The 15,664-nt window shown below is 40.5% G+C and overlaps 4 protein-coding genes and 1 long non-coding RNA gene across 17 annotated transcripts in view; 2 read left to right on the top strand and 3 right to left on the bottom strand.

The window, feature by feature from the left end:
* Window positions 1-2,108, bottom strand: part of LOC123510998 (protein ABHD18-like) — a 75,332-nt gene extending 73,224 nt beyond the window's left edge. For 6 of the 10 annotated variants that reach the window (XR_006676679.1, XM_045266607.1, XM_045266606.1 and 3 more), the window contains exons 1-3: window positions 1,808-1,946; window positions 823-1,030; window positions 98-280 (exon numbers count right to left, since the gene is read on the bottom strand). Coding sequence is in view for 9 of the 10 variants with exons in the window: in XM_045266607.1 (XP_045122542.1) it covers window positions 98-280; window positions 823-996 (357 nt within the window). In the remaining variant the exon portion in view is untranslated. The other 4 variants (XM_045266604.1, XM_045266602.1, XM_045266603.1 and 1 more) reach the window with 4 other exon arrangements.
* Window positions 2,109-2,350: 242 nt separating this feature from the next.
* LOC123511002 (nucleolin-like) lies at window positions 2,351-7,053 on the top strand. The gene is made up of 7 exons (XM_045266616.1): window positions 2,351-2,537; window positions 3,054-3,544; window positions 3,935-4,116; window positions 4,381-4,539; window positions 4,830-4,940; window positions 5,051-5,216; window positions 5,847-7,053. The coding sequence occupies exons 2-7, from the start codon at window positions 3,215-3,217 to the stop codon at window positions 5,877-5,879; spliced, it is 981 nt and encodes a 326-aa protein (XP_045122551.1). The 5' UTR covers window positions 2,351-2,537; window positions 3,054-3,214; the 3' UTR covers window positions 5,880-7,053.
* LOC123511001 (neurofilament heavy polypeptide-like) lies at window positions 6,781-10,319 on the bottom strand. Its single transcript, XM_045266615.1, has 5 exons — window positions 10,172-10,319; window positions 8,449-9,054; window positions 7,801-8,227; window positions 7,486-7,551; window positions 6,781-7,365 (listed from the first exon to the last, which is right to left on the bottom strand). Exons 2-4 carry the CDS (start codon window positions 9,037-9,039, stop codon window positions 7,496-7,498), a joined length of 1,074 nt encoding a protein of 357 aa, XP_045122550.1. The 5' UTR covers window positions 9,040-9,054; window positions 10,172-10,319; the 3' UTR covers window positions 6,781-7,365; window positions 7,486-7,495.
* Window positions 10,320-10,445: 126 nt separating this feature from the next.
* On the top strand, window positions 10,446-10,982 carry LOC123511005. The gene is made up of 2 exons (XR_006676680.1): window positions 10,446-10,565; window positions 10,720-10,982. It is a non-coding gene; the product is annotated as an uncharacterized LOC123511005 (long non-coding RNA).
* Window positions 10,976-15,606, bottom strand: LOC123511000 (regulator of microtubule dynamics protein 1-like). Of its 4 annotated transcripts, none has more exons than XM_045266613.1 (9): window positions 15,209-15,606; window positions 14,454-14,556; window positions 14,077-14,239; window positions 13,418-13,634; window positions 13,025-13,199; window positions 12,741-12,852; window positions 12,426-12,640; window positions 11,981-12,228; window positions 10,976-11,680 (listed from the first exon to the last, which is right to left on the bottom strand). In XM_045266613.1, the coding sequence occupies exons 2-9, from the start codon at window positions 14,493-14,495 to the stop codon at window positions 11,656-11,658; spliced, it is 1,197 nt and encodes a 398-aa protein (XP_045122548.1). In that variant the 5' UTR covers window positions 14,496-14,556; window positions 15,209-15,606; the 3' UTR covers window positions 10,976-11,655. The 4 variants fall into 4 exon arrangements, with proteins under 4 accessions (XP_045122548.1, XP_045122545.1, XP_045122547.1 ...); XM_045266610.1 differs by having other exon boundaries at window positions 11,995-12,228; window positions 15,209-15,546; XM_045266612.1 differs by lacking the exon at window positions 15,209-15,606 and adding an exon at window positions 15,120-15,145 and having other exon boundaries at window positions 11,995-12,228.
* Window positions 15,607-15,664: the final 58 nt, after the last annotated feature.

Here is a 15,664-nt window from a genome sequence, read left to right on the forward strand (position 1 = left end):
TGACCACAGGACGAGATCACAGGTTACCCTTAAAACTTAAATAGTATAAAACAGGTCTTATCAAAAACAGAAAAAGAAAAGTAAGGTAACAACTCACATGGTCCCCAGTGCCAGCCAGGTGAAGGCAGGTAGGCTTGAGGTGAGGTGTGCGCCACACCTTGGGCAGCACTACCTGGAACTTGGCTGTCTCTGACTCCTTGGGCAGCAGGCCAGGCAGCTGATCCACAAAGGGGGATATGAACTCTGCCTCCAACACCGTGTGGTCTCCGTTGTCCACCTCCTACATGAGGGATAAAACAGGTACGACAAAATAGACTTCAATGTAGTACATCACTTGATTCATGCATCACCTTGAAATATACAATGTCACCATCCTCCCTGCCCCCACCAAAAAAAAAGAAAAAGAAAAAAACTGCTGAGGAGGGATATGGGAAGGATGACAGGTGAGTGTAAAGGAAAACAGCTTTTAAAAATTTTTGAAAGTTGGTTCACGTTTTGAATCTTTAAAACCAGTCAAGTTTTTCTCATGAGTTGTTCATCTGTCATAACATTGTTCTGCCATGATTACAGACATCTGAATGAATTGTGTACTATTCTTTTCGAGATCTCCATTCTGATGATTAAGAAGAAAGTTAAGAAATGATAGACATCTATCCTCAGGGTCAATACAACTATGAGTCAAAAGTTTTCATTGACAAGAGTCTTGAAATGAAGGAGTTGTCACATATACAATAAAAACAATAAATAAGTAAATGTCAATACTATGTATAAATAATAAAAAGTACTTGAAGACTAACCATCTTGTGAGTTGGTGTGACAAACCTTGGTGATGGAGACAGGGTGAGTCTTGTCCACCAGGTGCTGGCATGTCTCTCGATTGGAAAGGATTTTACGAAAAGCAAATATCCTTCGAAGGTTTTCTGGCTTTCCCCAACCCCGCACAAAGAACTTGGTGAGGAGGATACTCCGGTAAATCTGATCTACCCGGCTCACCATGCCCAGAGATGATGTTCACACATGGAAGAGGACACTGGGCAGGAAGAAAAACATACAATAAAGAAAAAAGTGAGAACAAACACTACTGATCTGACATCTAACTCTCTTTTTCTTGCACTCCAATATTCTTTTCCTTAAACCAAGACAACATCGGCAACTACTCTGAGTTTGACACTGCTGAGATATAATATTACATTTATATAACTCATACAATATATACATATTACCTACTTATACCATAAACAATACTTATATAATAGTATAAGTAATACATAATACTCTCTGACAGAATTTCCACAAACCAGCACATGAATTTTAAAGATTAGGTCAATAAAACCATACAATCTCCCCATAACACTACCCATCTTTCCCTATACCTCCGCCCCATCAACCCATACTGCCATACATACACTCCCTATGTGCCAATACCTACGTCAACCCTCCCTATTAGCCACCATTATCCAACCCATAAGGAATGCACCACCACCCTGCCAAGCCCTTACCTAACACTGCTTGTCTGCTTCCTACGCACTGATATACCTAGACCCAGGCTGAGTACTTTCCTCACAATTACATGTACTTTACCAATAGACTGACCAGAAAATTAGGGTAACCAAGCAGTCATTCCCTCTATAGTCTATACTTCACACCCTCTCTTTTCCCTCGCCAAGTTGCCAACCCTTCACCGACGGCCTGGTTACTTAACTAGTCAATTATCTAATACCATACTTAATACGGGCTAAATACGTGTTAGTGTGGGTTTAGTAAGAGCAAACACACTATTATAGCACGACAGAGGCAGTTTCAGCACCTTACTAAGAGTCCATTCAGGTGCTTGCCTTCCTCACGTACACAGTTCAACAAGTTCGTCTCTTCTGTTTATAATTTTTCTAGAATACAAACTACCCTCGTGATGCGTGTCGCCCTCCTCACGGGTCCTATTTCATGCATTTTTCCTCACCTATGCCATTAAAAAGAAGATGAATTGTTGGCTTTTTATCCTATTGGTGTTCTTAACTTATTAAGTGTTCATTTTTTGCTGTCACGTGAAAGCTGTCATTGTTTTTAAGACTAACCAATAACCAGCATTTCTCTCCCTTTTGCACACTCTTTTGCAGATTTCTTATTCTTTATCACCACCTTCTCTTCTCTTTCACTTTATTACACCGTTTACATCTTTTAATAGACAGCCAGCAAATCAAAACAAGAATGAGGATGTGTGACGAAAACAGTAATTCAACAGCACCACTAAAATGACAAAATAATCACAGGCTCACTCTGCGCCTTTAAAAGATCTTAAAAACACAATTATTGAACTAGTTATTGGACATGTCCCGTAGCACTAACAGAATAAATAAACTTGAAATAGATATTGAGACACGCAAGCATGGGAAAGTGAGCTGCCCTGCTGTTTGAGTGGTTGTCTTTCGGCTTCTAAGTTGGGCATCAGGCAGAGAGAAGGAAAGGCAGGAAGTGTTTGTGTCATGTGTTTGTGAAGTTATTTTGAAGTGGAAGGAACTAATGGGAGCCCGGAGCAACAGGTGAGGAGAACGTTGATTGACACATTAATAACTCAACGAGTTGTGTTTGAGTCAAGGTGTAGCTGGGTTTAAAGTGTGATTAAGGTTATTACCACGTGTTTTATGTCATTAGCTCAAGGGAATGATAGTTAATATGCCATCCAATTAGTCATAACCACAGGGGATAGGGAGAACGGCACACAAGTTAGCAAGAACGACTGGTGGAGGTAGAGGTGAGGGTGGTAAGCACGTTGGAAGAGTGAAAGTGGAAGATTTTAACCACAAGGGAAGATAAAAGGAATAAATAGATTAATCAGTAGGTCTATGTGTCACCCCCCAGACAAGACACTTGTCCACTAGTCACCCTCATGTCTAATCTTCCAAAGCTCATTATTAACTGCACTAACAATTAGTTTATTCTAATCTTCACTGTCTGAGAGCAATGCCTTCCTGTCTTCTTTTTAAACCTAATCACAGAGAAGTATATAAGTAAGATATTATTGTATGCTGCTCATATAAACTTTTTTTTTCTTTCAGATTTTGAGTGGAAATTGATGAAAAAAAAGGTATCACAATAACTAGAAATCCATTGTTTTTATAGATGCAAGAGTGAAAATCGAAATATATATAAAATAAAAGAGACATTGATAAAACTAGGAATCACAAATTGAAAGAGTGAGAAGTCTTGCAGTGTCACAATGGCAAAGAATCAGGTAAATAAGAGTGCAAGTAAACAATTGGGGAATAAGAAAACAAATATGAAAAACAAGAAAAAGAAGAAGCGTGGGCAGATTAATAAGAACCAGATCGTGAAGGTTCAAGGCAAAAAACAAGCAATAGTTAATGTCAAAAAGAATGATGAAAAAAATGGTATTACAAAGGTGAGCAGTTTAAAGAAGGCTGAGGAAAAGGAAACAAAGAAACAGTCAGACATAGAGAGTAAAGAGAATATGGATCAAAATACTCAGAAGTCTAGAAAACCAAAGAAACGGAAACACAGAAACACCATCAAGTACGACCCACAGAAGGTTAGTCAAAGTGTTGTCTTGTGTTATGGGGTTATTTCTTAATTCTGGAGTTAGGTTGTCTTTTCTTAGTTATACCTTTATTAGTGTTTACATACTTATTTATTACCTTTCATTATGTGTTTCCAATTTTTATGTTTCATTGCTCATACCTTGGAAAAACTTGATTATTATTATGAATTGTATTATTGCTAATACAACTGCTATTTCACCAACACTCTTACTACTACTACTACTACTATCATTGTTTTATATCTTCTGTATTTCCTAGACAATATTGATTATATAGTGCTCTTAATTTGTCATATAGTCATGTTACATTGATAAGCAAAGAAAGATGCTGAATTACATCCTAAACATTACACTGTTCATTGTAGCACTGGTTACTTGCAGATGGAACTCACCCCACTGCTGAACCAAAAGACTGAAGGCAGGACGAGCCACAGGGACGAACGAACTCTTTATGTCCGCTTCCCTCCGTCATTGGCTCTGCGGGACAAGTCTTTCCTGGAGCCCCTGGTGCCTAGTGCTGTGGACATCCGCCTCCCTCGCCTCTCTGCCACCGGCACTGCCAAGTAAGGAGTAACCATGTGAATCCTGTTCCTATTTACTTGATCTGTGTTTTGTTATTCTCAATGAGCATAGTAAATTGTGTGATTCTTCTTGTATTGATGAAAGTTAGCCTCTTGATTATGCATAAGAAGAATAAGATTGTGTTTTGTATTATCAAGCTGTTTAGGAATGTATTCTTAAAACTACAAAGAAAAATATATGTAGTTCCACTGTTCAAGTTTCTGTTATGAATTACTGCATAGCTAATATTAGGAACAACTTTTCAGATTTTGTTACATGGAGTTTGAAACCGAAGAGGAAGCCACCAGGATAAAGGAAAGTATGTCAAATATCAAGGTTGAGGGTGAAGCTTTTTATGCAGATTATGTTGGCAAAAAATCCAAAACATATCCAGTGAAGGAGCCCAAAGTAGTGGACCCATTGCGGTGAGTAAGCAGCAGCAGCAGCAGCAGTGTGTTGTAAATATTATGTTCATGTTAGTAATGGCAACTCGTGTGGACGGTCCAAAAAATATTATTCCATCTCGTTTGGTATTTTCTGACATCTCACTCTTAATTTCTTTTAGATCCCAGAGAGAGAGAGATTAACATGGTTTTTCAGATTGTAGAATTATTTGATTGTAATTAGTAAAAACACCACCAATGATTTAAGAGACAGAGCAGTTATATAGCCTAAAGGTGTAAGAAGTTGGCTTTATATAGTACACACTTTCCAGGTTGTATGTTGGAGGGCTGCCGGTAGGGATGCATGTAAAACACCTCAGGGCCGCCTTCCCCACAGCAACTCAAGTATTGTACAAGAAAGCCAGTCGCAAAGTTACTTCAAGGTAGTATATTTGCCCATATTATTCAGATTTTTTTGTATTTACTTATTTTCTTCAACTAAATAACTCCACTTTAAGTCCAGTTAAATCACTATCCATCACTGTCTTTTCAGCCATGCGTATCTCATTTTTGCCTCACATGAAGATGCCCTAAGAGCATTTGAGTCTTCCAGTGATTTGAAGATTCTTGCAAAGAAAGTTATTGTCATGTTTGCCACCTACAAGAACATTACTGAGAAAAATGAAGAGCAGTTCACCACTAGAGCCAAAAAACAAAAGGTAAGATGAGATTACAAATTTGTGCAATATTTCCTTGTTATTATGTGGTGTACTGCTTTGATTTATGATATTGTGGTGTTTGCTCTGATGATGGATGAACTAATATAGCAATGCGGTAAGTGTAGTTTGTCAGGACAGAGCAAAACACAGAAGTGAATTTCAACTCTATTATGATTATTACCTAGTATTTTGCATCAATGTCTTATACACACTTGGTAAATACACACACACACATGCGCGTAGTGTAGTGGTTAGCACGCTCGACTCACAATTGAGAGGGTCCGGGTTCAAGTCCCGGAAAGCGGCAAGGCAAATGGGCAAGCCTCTTAATGTGTAGCCCCTATTCACCTAGCAGTAAATAGATATGGGATGTAACTTGAGGGATTGTAGCCTCGCTTTCCCGGTGTGTATTGTGGTCTCAGTCCTACCCGAAGATCGGTCTATGAGCTCTGAGCTCACTCCGTAATGGGGAAGACTGGCTGGGTGACCAGCAGGCGACCGTGGTGAATTACACACACACACACACACACACACAGACTCAAACACACACACACACACACACAGACAGACTCAAACACACACACAGCCTTTTATCAGTGATTCTTACTTATTTTATTTGTTTTATTTTAGACAGATGTGGAAATGGAAGAAGGAAGTGAGTGAAGTGAGTCAAAAGTGCCAGATTGGAGATGAGAAGCATGGTGGCTGACAAAATGAAATGGATGCAGAATCTTGGAAAAAAGCAGTGGAATGAGACATCTACTGATTAAGCAGGTAGTCAAGTGTTCCACTGACTATTATCAAAATATCTGACTGTGGTTATCATTCTCTTATCACAACTTTGTATAACGCCACACTATTTTTTGAAAGATGTAGAAACAGGCTACACCATCTTAATCAACTGATAGCAGGACTGGTAAGATTTTCAGACTGCTGCAAGGCTCAGGAAAAGGCTTCAGTACAGTTTTGCAGAATGACTTACACTTGTGTGAATAACCAGAACCACCACACTATATTTCATTGAGAATCTCACACTTAGATGACCATGAGTGCCTTCACCATTTTTGGTGTCCAACACACCAGTAGATTTTGCAGTAAAGATTGTCAATACTAAGTGCCAAAGTGCTTTTTTGGTGTCTTAATTCATCACATTTCAGTCATCCATTGTAGCCTCATGATGCATGCTCCAAAATTATGATGTAATAAATTCTATCAATGTCATATTAAATGCATTTTAAATATCATATTAAATGCATTTTAAATACTATTTTTTTTACCAACCTCTTAAACTACCTTGTTCATAAGCATCACCCTTACCTAGTAATAAGAGAAAATCAATAAGGCTTATTATGCCTCTAGCAATAGTGAACAAGTTGTAGTGGTGGTTTTCAGCAGTCCTCCACCCACACTGGTACGAGGGCTTGTGATGGTTCATAATAAGAGTGTTTGCTAGAATGGTCTCTTCCACCTACCCCTTTGTGTGACACATTTTCCAGTCTGACATACATCTACATACTATCAAGTCATTAACAAAAGACTGTATAAAGGATAAGAGAAAAGGCAATTTAGGGACTGGATAAGTTTTAAATGCTTAATCCCAAACATTCACATCCAAGGTCAATGGAAGATATGCAAGCAATAAGACTCCAAGTAGTACAAAAATGCAATTCCAAATACACAGCGATTGGCAGACTTCTACTATATCCGAAGTAAAACATCTCCCATCACCTCAGTCGACATGACATCTTGACAGCATCATATTGCACATCCAAACCTTTGTTAAAAATTATTAGTATTAACTGAATACTAAAACTAAACTTGTTTGTATCAGACAAAATAAAAAATTTTTACATTCTCATACTGCAAAATGTCAAGGTATCTTACAGCTTGTCATATAAACTGTAATCATTAGGGTAAACTTTTGCCTAAATGAAAAATATAAATTCAATGATAATCTTTTATAACCTATTGATCAAAAGCTACACTTGTAAGCATTATAAACTTAATTCATGAGACATGTGGTGACTGAGAATCCCACAAGTAGCACATGAAATTCTTGGTACCAGCCCCTCATCGCTGCTCAACCCTGCTCCCATGTGATGCCACCAATCCATTCAGCTGTGCCAGGCCAAGGAGGTGGAGCCACTCACTGCAAAATCATTATGAAAAATATTAATAAATTACAATGCAAAAAAAATAATAAATAAATAAAATATCTACAATAATACTTTTAACATCATTACCAAGTTATACAACAAACCAAACATACCAATGGGGCTTTAGTTGGCAGCCTTCTTGGCGGGGCGCTTCTGCTTCTTGTCAGCACCAGCTTTGCCTATTAAAGGAGAAATGGTATTTTCTTAGGACATCAAGAATTATTAACTGAAACTTTTGGAAGAATTCATGTCAATCCTATACTTCCAATCCTCCAGCTAATAGACCAGATCTACTCTCAATCCCAGTATTTCACTCATCACATCCTGTCATTGTCCCAAGACTTTCACATGTCAGTCCACCTCTCCCATGAAAAGTTCACTTCTCAAACTGAAATATAACCCTTTAACTTAGCAGCAGCGTAACTTACTGGGGGCAGCCTTGCTTGGCGCGGACTTCTTGGCAGGCTTCTTCTGTGGCTTAGCAGACTTCTGCTTCGTTGCTACACTCGGTCTCTTGCTGAGGAGAGCCTGTCTGAGTTTACGGTTCTCTTCCAGCAGGACCTTGGTTGTGTACCTTTTGAGGGTCTTCTGCTCTGCCTCAGTCAAATCCTTGGGGCCCTTCTCCTTCCTGGCAGCCTTGATCTTGGTGGTCTTGTTGCGGAAGAAAATTGTCAGGCGGGGCACAGACTTCTTCCTCACCCAGGTGTCCTTGAAGAGAGTCAGGATTTGCATCTCGCGGCCGGCGTCCCTGGCTGTGGCAAGGCTGGGCTTGTTGGTGACTCGGGCTTCCTTCAGCAGGTCCTTCATCATGTTTCTCCTCAGGATCTGCAGCTTCAGCTTCAGCTTCCTCTTCATCTGTAATACAATAAATGATTACAAAGCTGCCCACTTCTTTCATTGGTTGGGAGCAGAGAGAGAGAGAGAGAGAGAGAGAGAGAGAGAGAGAGAGAGAGAGAGAGAGAGAGAGAGAGAGAGAGAGAGAGAGCTTTTAAGACATATACAAATTAAAACATCTTCAATAACACTGGACTACATGGAATAGATGCAGCAGACTGCAGTATAAGCTCTCAACTCACTGTGGGTGCTGGCAGGCTCTTGATGGACTCCTTGTACTCCTCAAGGGCCTTGACGTCAGTCTTCTTGATGAAAGTGCCATCAACTTTGGTGACCTTGTCATTCTCCTCCAGCTTGATATCCAGCATAGCCTTCAACTTGCCACTGGGCAGAATGAAATAGCGGCGTCCCTCATAGACAATAATCTCCTGCTTGCCGGTGCGGGCGGGCCTCCTGCGCCTCAGGCGTTTCTTCTGGGATTTGACTTTGGAAGCCAGCTGTTTCTTGACGGGCTTCTTGGCCTTAGGGGCGGCAGCTCCTGCCTTGCCCTGCACCTTCTTCTCCACCTTCTTCTTCTTGGCATCAGTGCTTGGAGCCTTGGGCTTGGTCTCATTCAGCTTCCTCTTCTTGGTCTTATCCTTGCCCTTGCCAGCGTCGGCACCAGCAGCTGGCTTGGCAGCAGGTTCCTTCTTCTTGGGAGCTGGTTTGGCAGCTCCTTCCTTCTTGCCCTTTGCTGGGACATTCTCTTTCTTCTCCTGCAGAGGCTTCTTGGCTTCGCCCTTCTCCTCCTTCTTTCCGGGCGTTGTGGGTTTCTTTGCTTTAGCCTGAGGCATCGTGGATCACTTTTTCTGAAATGCACAAAGTGATGAAAACATGTTCCAAAAAATATTCAACGTAGTTTGTCTATTTTACACAAAATACTTTAAAGACGGACAAAAAAAAATACCTAGGTAAGGAAGTATTAATCAATTTCAAGCCCTTCATATTTCCATCAGTGTTTGCACTCTCTCAGTTCAGGAACTTTGAAGTAATATCAAATGCAGCCATGTATAGTGACGAACAATTTGGAGAAGTTATATTCTGTAAGCAAATCTACAAGTTACTAATCTTGATGTATGTAACAGTTGTCACACGTTCATAATGCTCAACCTATGATATACCAGGCTGCCCAGCACACACCACCACCCACTAAAAGACCAACCTCCTTCACATCTACACCTGGCTAACACAAGACCTTTATTATATGCAATTACCTATGACACCTCTGGGTTTTTTTCAGTGCTATTTGTTACTGCCCTTGGGAAGTACCCTCTACAAAAAAATATATAATATGAATGAAAAAAAATTAAATAGTGAACACAAATGTACAAAATGTTCAATCAAAACAAGAGAGCTTATTACCACAAACTAATCCGTCACGATCCACCTTTCCCGGTGCTGCCCAGGCTGTGCTGCTCAGCCAGGAACAGTCACATGTGGGCCTGCCTTCCCCCTCCCCCACATTCCTACACGTGGCTTGCAAAACAACACAAATCGCCCTGCCACTACTTAAGGGGTGGGGTGTGGAAGCAAGGCGAGATGGGTCTGCGATCTCCAGTGACGGGCATGTGTGGGTGCAGCGTGCACGTTGTCAGCTTTCTCACAGCGGGCATCTGTTGCTCCCCTGGCCCTCACCACGCCGCCCAAGCACCACTGCACACCACGCCTCCCATGTCCCATCGCTTTACTAAACACCACCAAGCAGCAGGAAACCCAGTGATGAGTACAAATGTCATAAAAGTGGAGGGGAGGCGGTCGTGTCCCACCGCCGCCTCACACGCGCACACACACACACACATACACACCCGCCGGGGCCTCAGTGAAGTTTGCACTAATAATTCACCATTTTAACCAGAAAAAGGAAACAAAATACCGCCTTTATTAGGATCACAAAGTCCTTCTCTACAACTAATGGATGCTGCATACCTCCAATAATCCGGAGAGGGAGATAAATTTGGAGAAGTGTTCTCAGTCAATCCCCCGATGCTCGCTTCAGCACCTCCGCCAACCACATGGCCGATGAAAGGCCGCAGACCCCGGATGGTACCTCCACCGGGACTTATATTCCAGTACATTTTACTGTTACAATTCTTACTTTCGATCTAACCAAATGATGTAGAGAAACATAGCTTTATAATCTATTTGATATTTTCAGACATGTTTAACAATGAGAATTTTATCCTCTACGTTTACTTTTACGTAGTACTTGTGTAGGTAGGTACTGTACCTAACGAATCCAAGTAGGACAAAAGAAGCACGAGGTGAGGGCTTACCCTGGTGAAGCAATCCTAAAAATATCCATAGCTTCTTTGCCCTGAAGGTAGAACTACAAACATTCAATGATTTCCGCGACGGTAGCTTTGAGACGGAATACAGAAAATATCGATTTTACATTAAAAGAAAAATAACAAATAAATTCAAGATATATTTATATGCATGCCTAATGGCAATGTAACACTGCTGGGATGTTTCAGAATATCTGGTCATTCGTGGACTACCTACACGTGTCGCCAGGCCTTCCCTGCCGCGGCACCGAATGGCCCATCTCGCATGCTGAATGATGATATTGCATTGCTCACTGATACGCAACAAACGATTGTCACTGTAAATATTTCAAGAATTTTCGGCCTTATGATTCACACGTACTAACTATTTCAGCACCTCTTGGTTTTTACTCCATACACCTCATACATTAACTACAACAGGAAATCCTAACAATAAAACAGTATCTACTAAACTTTATATTTATTACCATGGGCTTGGACATTGCTTTAGTTGAAGCATTTTGACATCGGCAAAAGCCTTGTTAAATCATGACCTCATATTCACCAAGATAATAAATAATAACAACGATAACAACATACATAACAATAAATAATACCTAATACACATGCATATCACCACCAGGGTTAATATGCACATCATTGGTCAGCAGAGTGCCTGGTAAAACACATGATAAACCTTAATTTTTGGTCTTGTATATCTGGAGAGAGATGCTTTACACTCCAGAAGGCATCTTGCTCTACATCGTTGGAGATATCAGCACTTATTCATGCTTTAATCTGAGACTTCAATATACACAAAAAGCATATAAAGAAATACATTTTAACTGGTCAAAAGTTGTCTATCATTACACTTAAGATGATATATTGTACTACATGTAATAACACTCCTAAAAACTTCCACCTAAGACTGGTAACCACCATCACAGATAGATATACCTTAACTTTTGTCTCCAGACACTAATAAAACTGGTAAAACCTGCACATCTACAATCCAAACTTACCTACTCATGTTCAATGAGCATGGATATATATAAAAGAACAACCATGAATATCACCTCAGTCTTGAATAGCTACTCACTGTGTGGCCCCTTCCAGCCTCCTAGGAATACTTGCTCTGCAGTTCTTCTATTTCTTTATGAACAATCTCATCCTGGAAAGAACAATATTTGAAGTCTCTCAGAACTCACAAAAATATGCCATTCTTTTAGGGAAGTACAACTACTAATGTTAAGGATCTACATAGGCAGTTGTCCCCATGTAATCCTCCTACAGCTAAAGGTTCAGTTTATATTACAAATCTTGCTTCATGCAGGTTACTCTAAATTCAGGAAAGTTATCCAATATTTTCACACAACAATTCTAAAGTAAAGAGATTAGTCCCAATGGGACCTGAAATTATTCATCTCATGGACAAAACAAGGATACCAATCCTGCCACAACAGTCAGTCACCTGCCGGGACCTACATCTGGCGTCACACTAGGTGCTGAGGCTGCCTGCTCCAGCCAGGCTGACGCCAGGGAGAATTCGTTCATGAGAATGTAGCACTTGGCAATGAAGAGCCTATTCTCCTTCCATCCTGATGGTCTCAACTTCTCTGCTGCCATGAAATGTTCCAGCGTCTCTTCAAAGGTGGCGGATGGAACCTCTGCAAACAGTGCAGCTGCCACTCTGCGCTCCAGCCAGGACAGCTGTGCCACCTATCAACAACATGACACTATAGCATGAAGAAATGACTATAAAAGAAGGTTATGTTGCATACTACATGACTTCCTGAGGGAAAGTTGAGAAGTAACAGTAATGCAGATGACAGACAAGTATTAGTGAGAAACTTATAAACTTCAGAAGAATTATGTATCTGACAGGAGATCAGATTCTACTTATCTGATCACTATACCTCATAACAGAACCGTCCCAAGAGATGGTGCAGCGTTGCATCTCGTGGTTTGATTTCTAAAGCACGGTCAATGTGTAACTTAAACAGCTGTCCATTGTGAATCCGCTCCTTTGTGCTCAAAAACTCTCCCTTTGCTCCAGCCAGAATTCCATACCACTTGTGCACCTCAGCACTGTCCTCATCCAACTCTAGGGCCTGTGCTGCATGGCTGTATGCTGCACACAGAGAAAGAGAGAGAAAAAGGCAAACAATCAAGAAGGCACACAAAGAGCAAAGTTTAAGCAAATGGATACACAACATAATATTTTAAATTACCTTCAAAAATATAATTTTTTTTGTTTTCTAGATTGCCATTTTTTTCTTCAATACATGACATATTTCTTGTTGATTTGGCAAGTCTCCACAGGAACTCTGCATTTCTACAGTACTGGAAGGAAAATAAGCATCTTGGTGATCATGTTAAACTCTATCTTCATAAAGAATATGGCATTTTTAATGATGAGATTGCCTAATTCACAATACTTTATACACTTGCTGTGATACAGATAGATACTTAGCATACTGCAAGAAAACATTTAAATAGTAGAGCTGCTATTCACCAATTGTTCCTCAGCCTTGAGCAAAGTGTAGGCTTGGGTCTGATCCTCCTCACACCCTTCAACCAGGCTGTCTACTTGTTCCAGCAAGCGACTCAGCTGGTCCTCCTGTGGCTGGTCCTCTTCTCCTTTCAGCCGGCTATCATCTCCTTGGCTCACAAACACAATCGCTCCTTCACTGATAAATGTGCAGTGCTTTTATATTTGTCATTTTTATATTTCCATATCTTAGCAGCACATAAAGACAATATTTCCATATCCTAGCAGCACATAAAGTAAAACTATTAAAAAAGCTAAAAACATTACAAAAGAAAAGCATCACAAAAGTAACAAGCTAAATGAAGCCTTCAAAATTACTTTGACTAACAACATGTAATCATATATACTGATTCCTACCTTTCATCTGCTGATGACAAATCAAAGAACTCATCATCATCTTCATCGGGAGAGAAATAGTCAGTGTCATTGGCTCGGCTGTTGTCGGAATCTCCCTCTAGTGCTGTCCTGTAGCTTGCAGTGGTGGCAGTGCTGCTGAAACTGACTGTTTTCCTGAAGCGTGGTGACCGGGTGGAAAGGGACGAACACCGTCCACAGGAACATGGCCTCTCAGATCCTGGCAGAGTGTAGAAGTGTCAAGTAACAGCTTACAGTAGCCTCCATTCTGTACGCTTCAGGTGGTAACTTGAAAACTAGGCAATTGTTATCTAGTTTATAGTCTCTGGCAAGCACTGCTCAGCTAATAAGCTTGTAATATCTCCATCCATGAATTCTAACCTAGCTGTGGTGGTAAGTGTAGGTTTGCTCACTTTTCTTTAGACTTAGAGAATGTTTTATGGAAATATTTCAGATCAAATGTTGCAATAAACAAATAACAGTTTGGCCAATGTCATGAGTTAAGGGATTCCTCTACATGACAAACCAAGAAAATACAAGCAAGAACAAACTAACACAAGCTACAGGGTTCCAGCACTCACTAAAGTACTCAATTTCATTTTTTTCACACAAGTAATTGTTGCCATGAAGGTTTGACAAGTGACGACACACATCCACCTTACCAGAGTGTGAGGATGTCAAGTCCTTCTTCAGCACCTCCAAGATAGAGACATGCAGGTTTGTGATTTGCTGCACAAGGTGAGCGTGCTCATGGAAACGAGTGTAGAGGTAAGCCACACCTGCACCAATCACTATGCCCGTCCCCAAGGCTGTCACCACTGCAACCTGAAAAACATACAAGAACATTAATACATAGATGCTCAGCTCAGCCTCTCATGCTGCAGCTGACATTGCCAAGATATGATGCAACATTTTTCCTGTGATCAGACTTTATAACTGTCATATTTTCATATAATGTATCTTGAATCCACATTCATGCAGGATTTAAAAAAGTTTCATATTTCACTTCTCCTTATTTGAAAGACTCAGACTCACTTACCTTGGGGTTTATGTTCAAATTTATTGATCTGCTTCCACTCATTCTTTGTGCGATTATTTCATGCTAATCTTCTATGATTATTGCATTTCAAGAGAGCTGTGTCCTGAAACACACATATTATAAGTAACACTCATATTATGGCACATTTAAAAAGTGAAGATTCACCAGTTCAAGGATTCAGATAAGTTTAAGTCATTATCCTACCAATTTAAGGTCACTTAATCTATCAATTCATCCTAAAAAATAACAAAATAAAATTAAATAAGTCACTGATCAAAGATGACAAAAATACCAGTAAGAACGTTCATCCGTGTCTTTGACCACTGAACCATTGAAACTGAGGCATTCCCCACACCACATGCACTGTCATGGTGACTTGGAGGCTTGTCACCACACACCAACACACCACAGCATACATTGGTGAGGGGGGCGGTACAGCTTACGACCAAGCACACCGTACGCTTTCTATTCTCACTAAGCTTAGGAAGAAAACAATCCCTTCTGTCGCTCATTACGTACAATCAACCACTACATCAATGCAAATCATGTACATTTACAATATTCTTAATGTGACTGAAAAATGCGACTGTAATTCGTTTTTTTTTTTTTTTTCACGCCGAGCATCACCCCAAGCACCATAAGGCAGAGTGGGATGGAAAGTCTCACAAAGGAAAGGTGTGAAAGCCTCCTGCGTTCATGTAATTGCGTGCACCCAGCCACTGCAGCATCACCCTGGGTCACACTGAGCTGCTCACCTTGCACTGGCCGGACAGGTTATGGTGATGGACAGAGTTGGTGCGTTTATGTGTCCTCGTGCAGCCTCCGCGGACCTGAAGTTGCCAACACGCCGATCAGCTGATCAATGTAAACACATCCGTGATATCGCGTCCTTGCCCCGAGATTAAAGCAAAGGAACAGAGGTGGGAAAATGATAAGGACCTGTATTAAGAGGAGCTGGAAATTGAGCTGATGCTGAATGATGAAGACGGGGACAGATGACATGTGCAGGGAGCAAGATATTCCATTATAACTTGCTATCTTCATCTCTATTATTCATATGCAATGTGTCCACAGTACCATTCCATATATAGTCTTCTGCATGACTATACGGATAAAACACTGTTTAATGGAGCATCTGACCGGTTACTAAGAGACTACCTGCAACTCGACTGTCGCAGCGTGATTTCAACATAAAGGAGATGACTTTGATG

Source organism: Portunus trituberculatus, chromosome 30 (assembly GCF_017591435.1).
Source record: "Portunus trituberculatus isolate SZX2019 chromosome 30, ASM1759143v1, whole genome shotgun sequence".
In the NCBI taxonomy this organism is placed as follows: Eukaryota; Metazoa; Arthropoda; class Malacostraca; order Decapoda; family Portunidae; genus Portunus; species Portunus trituberculatus.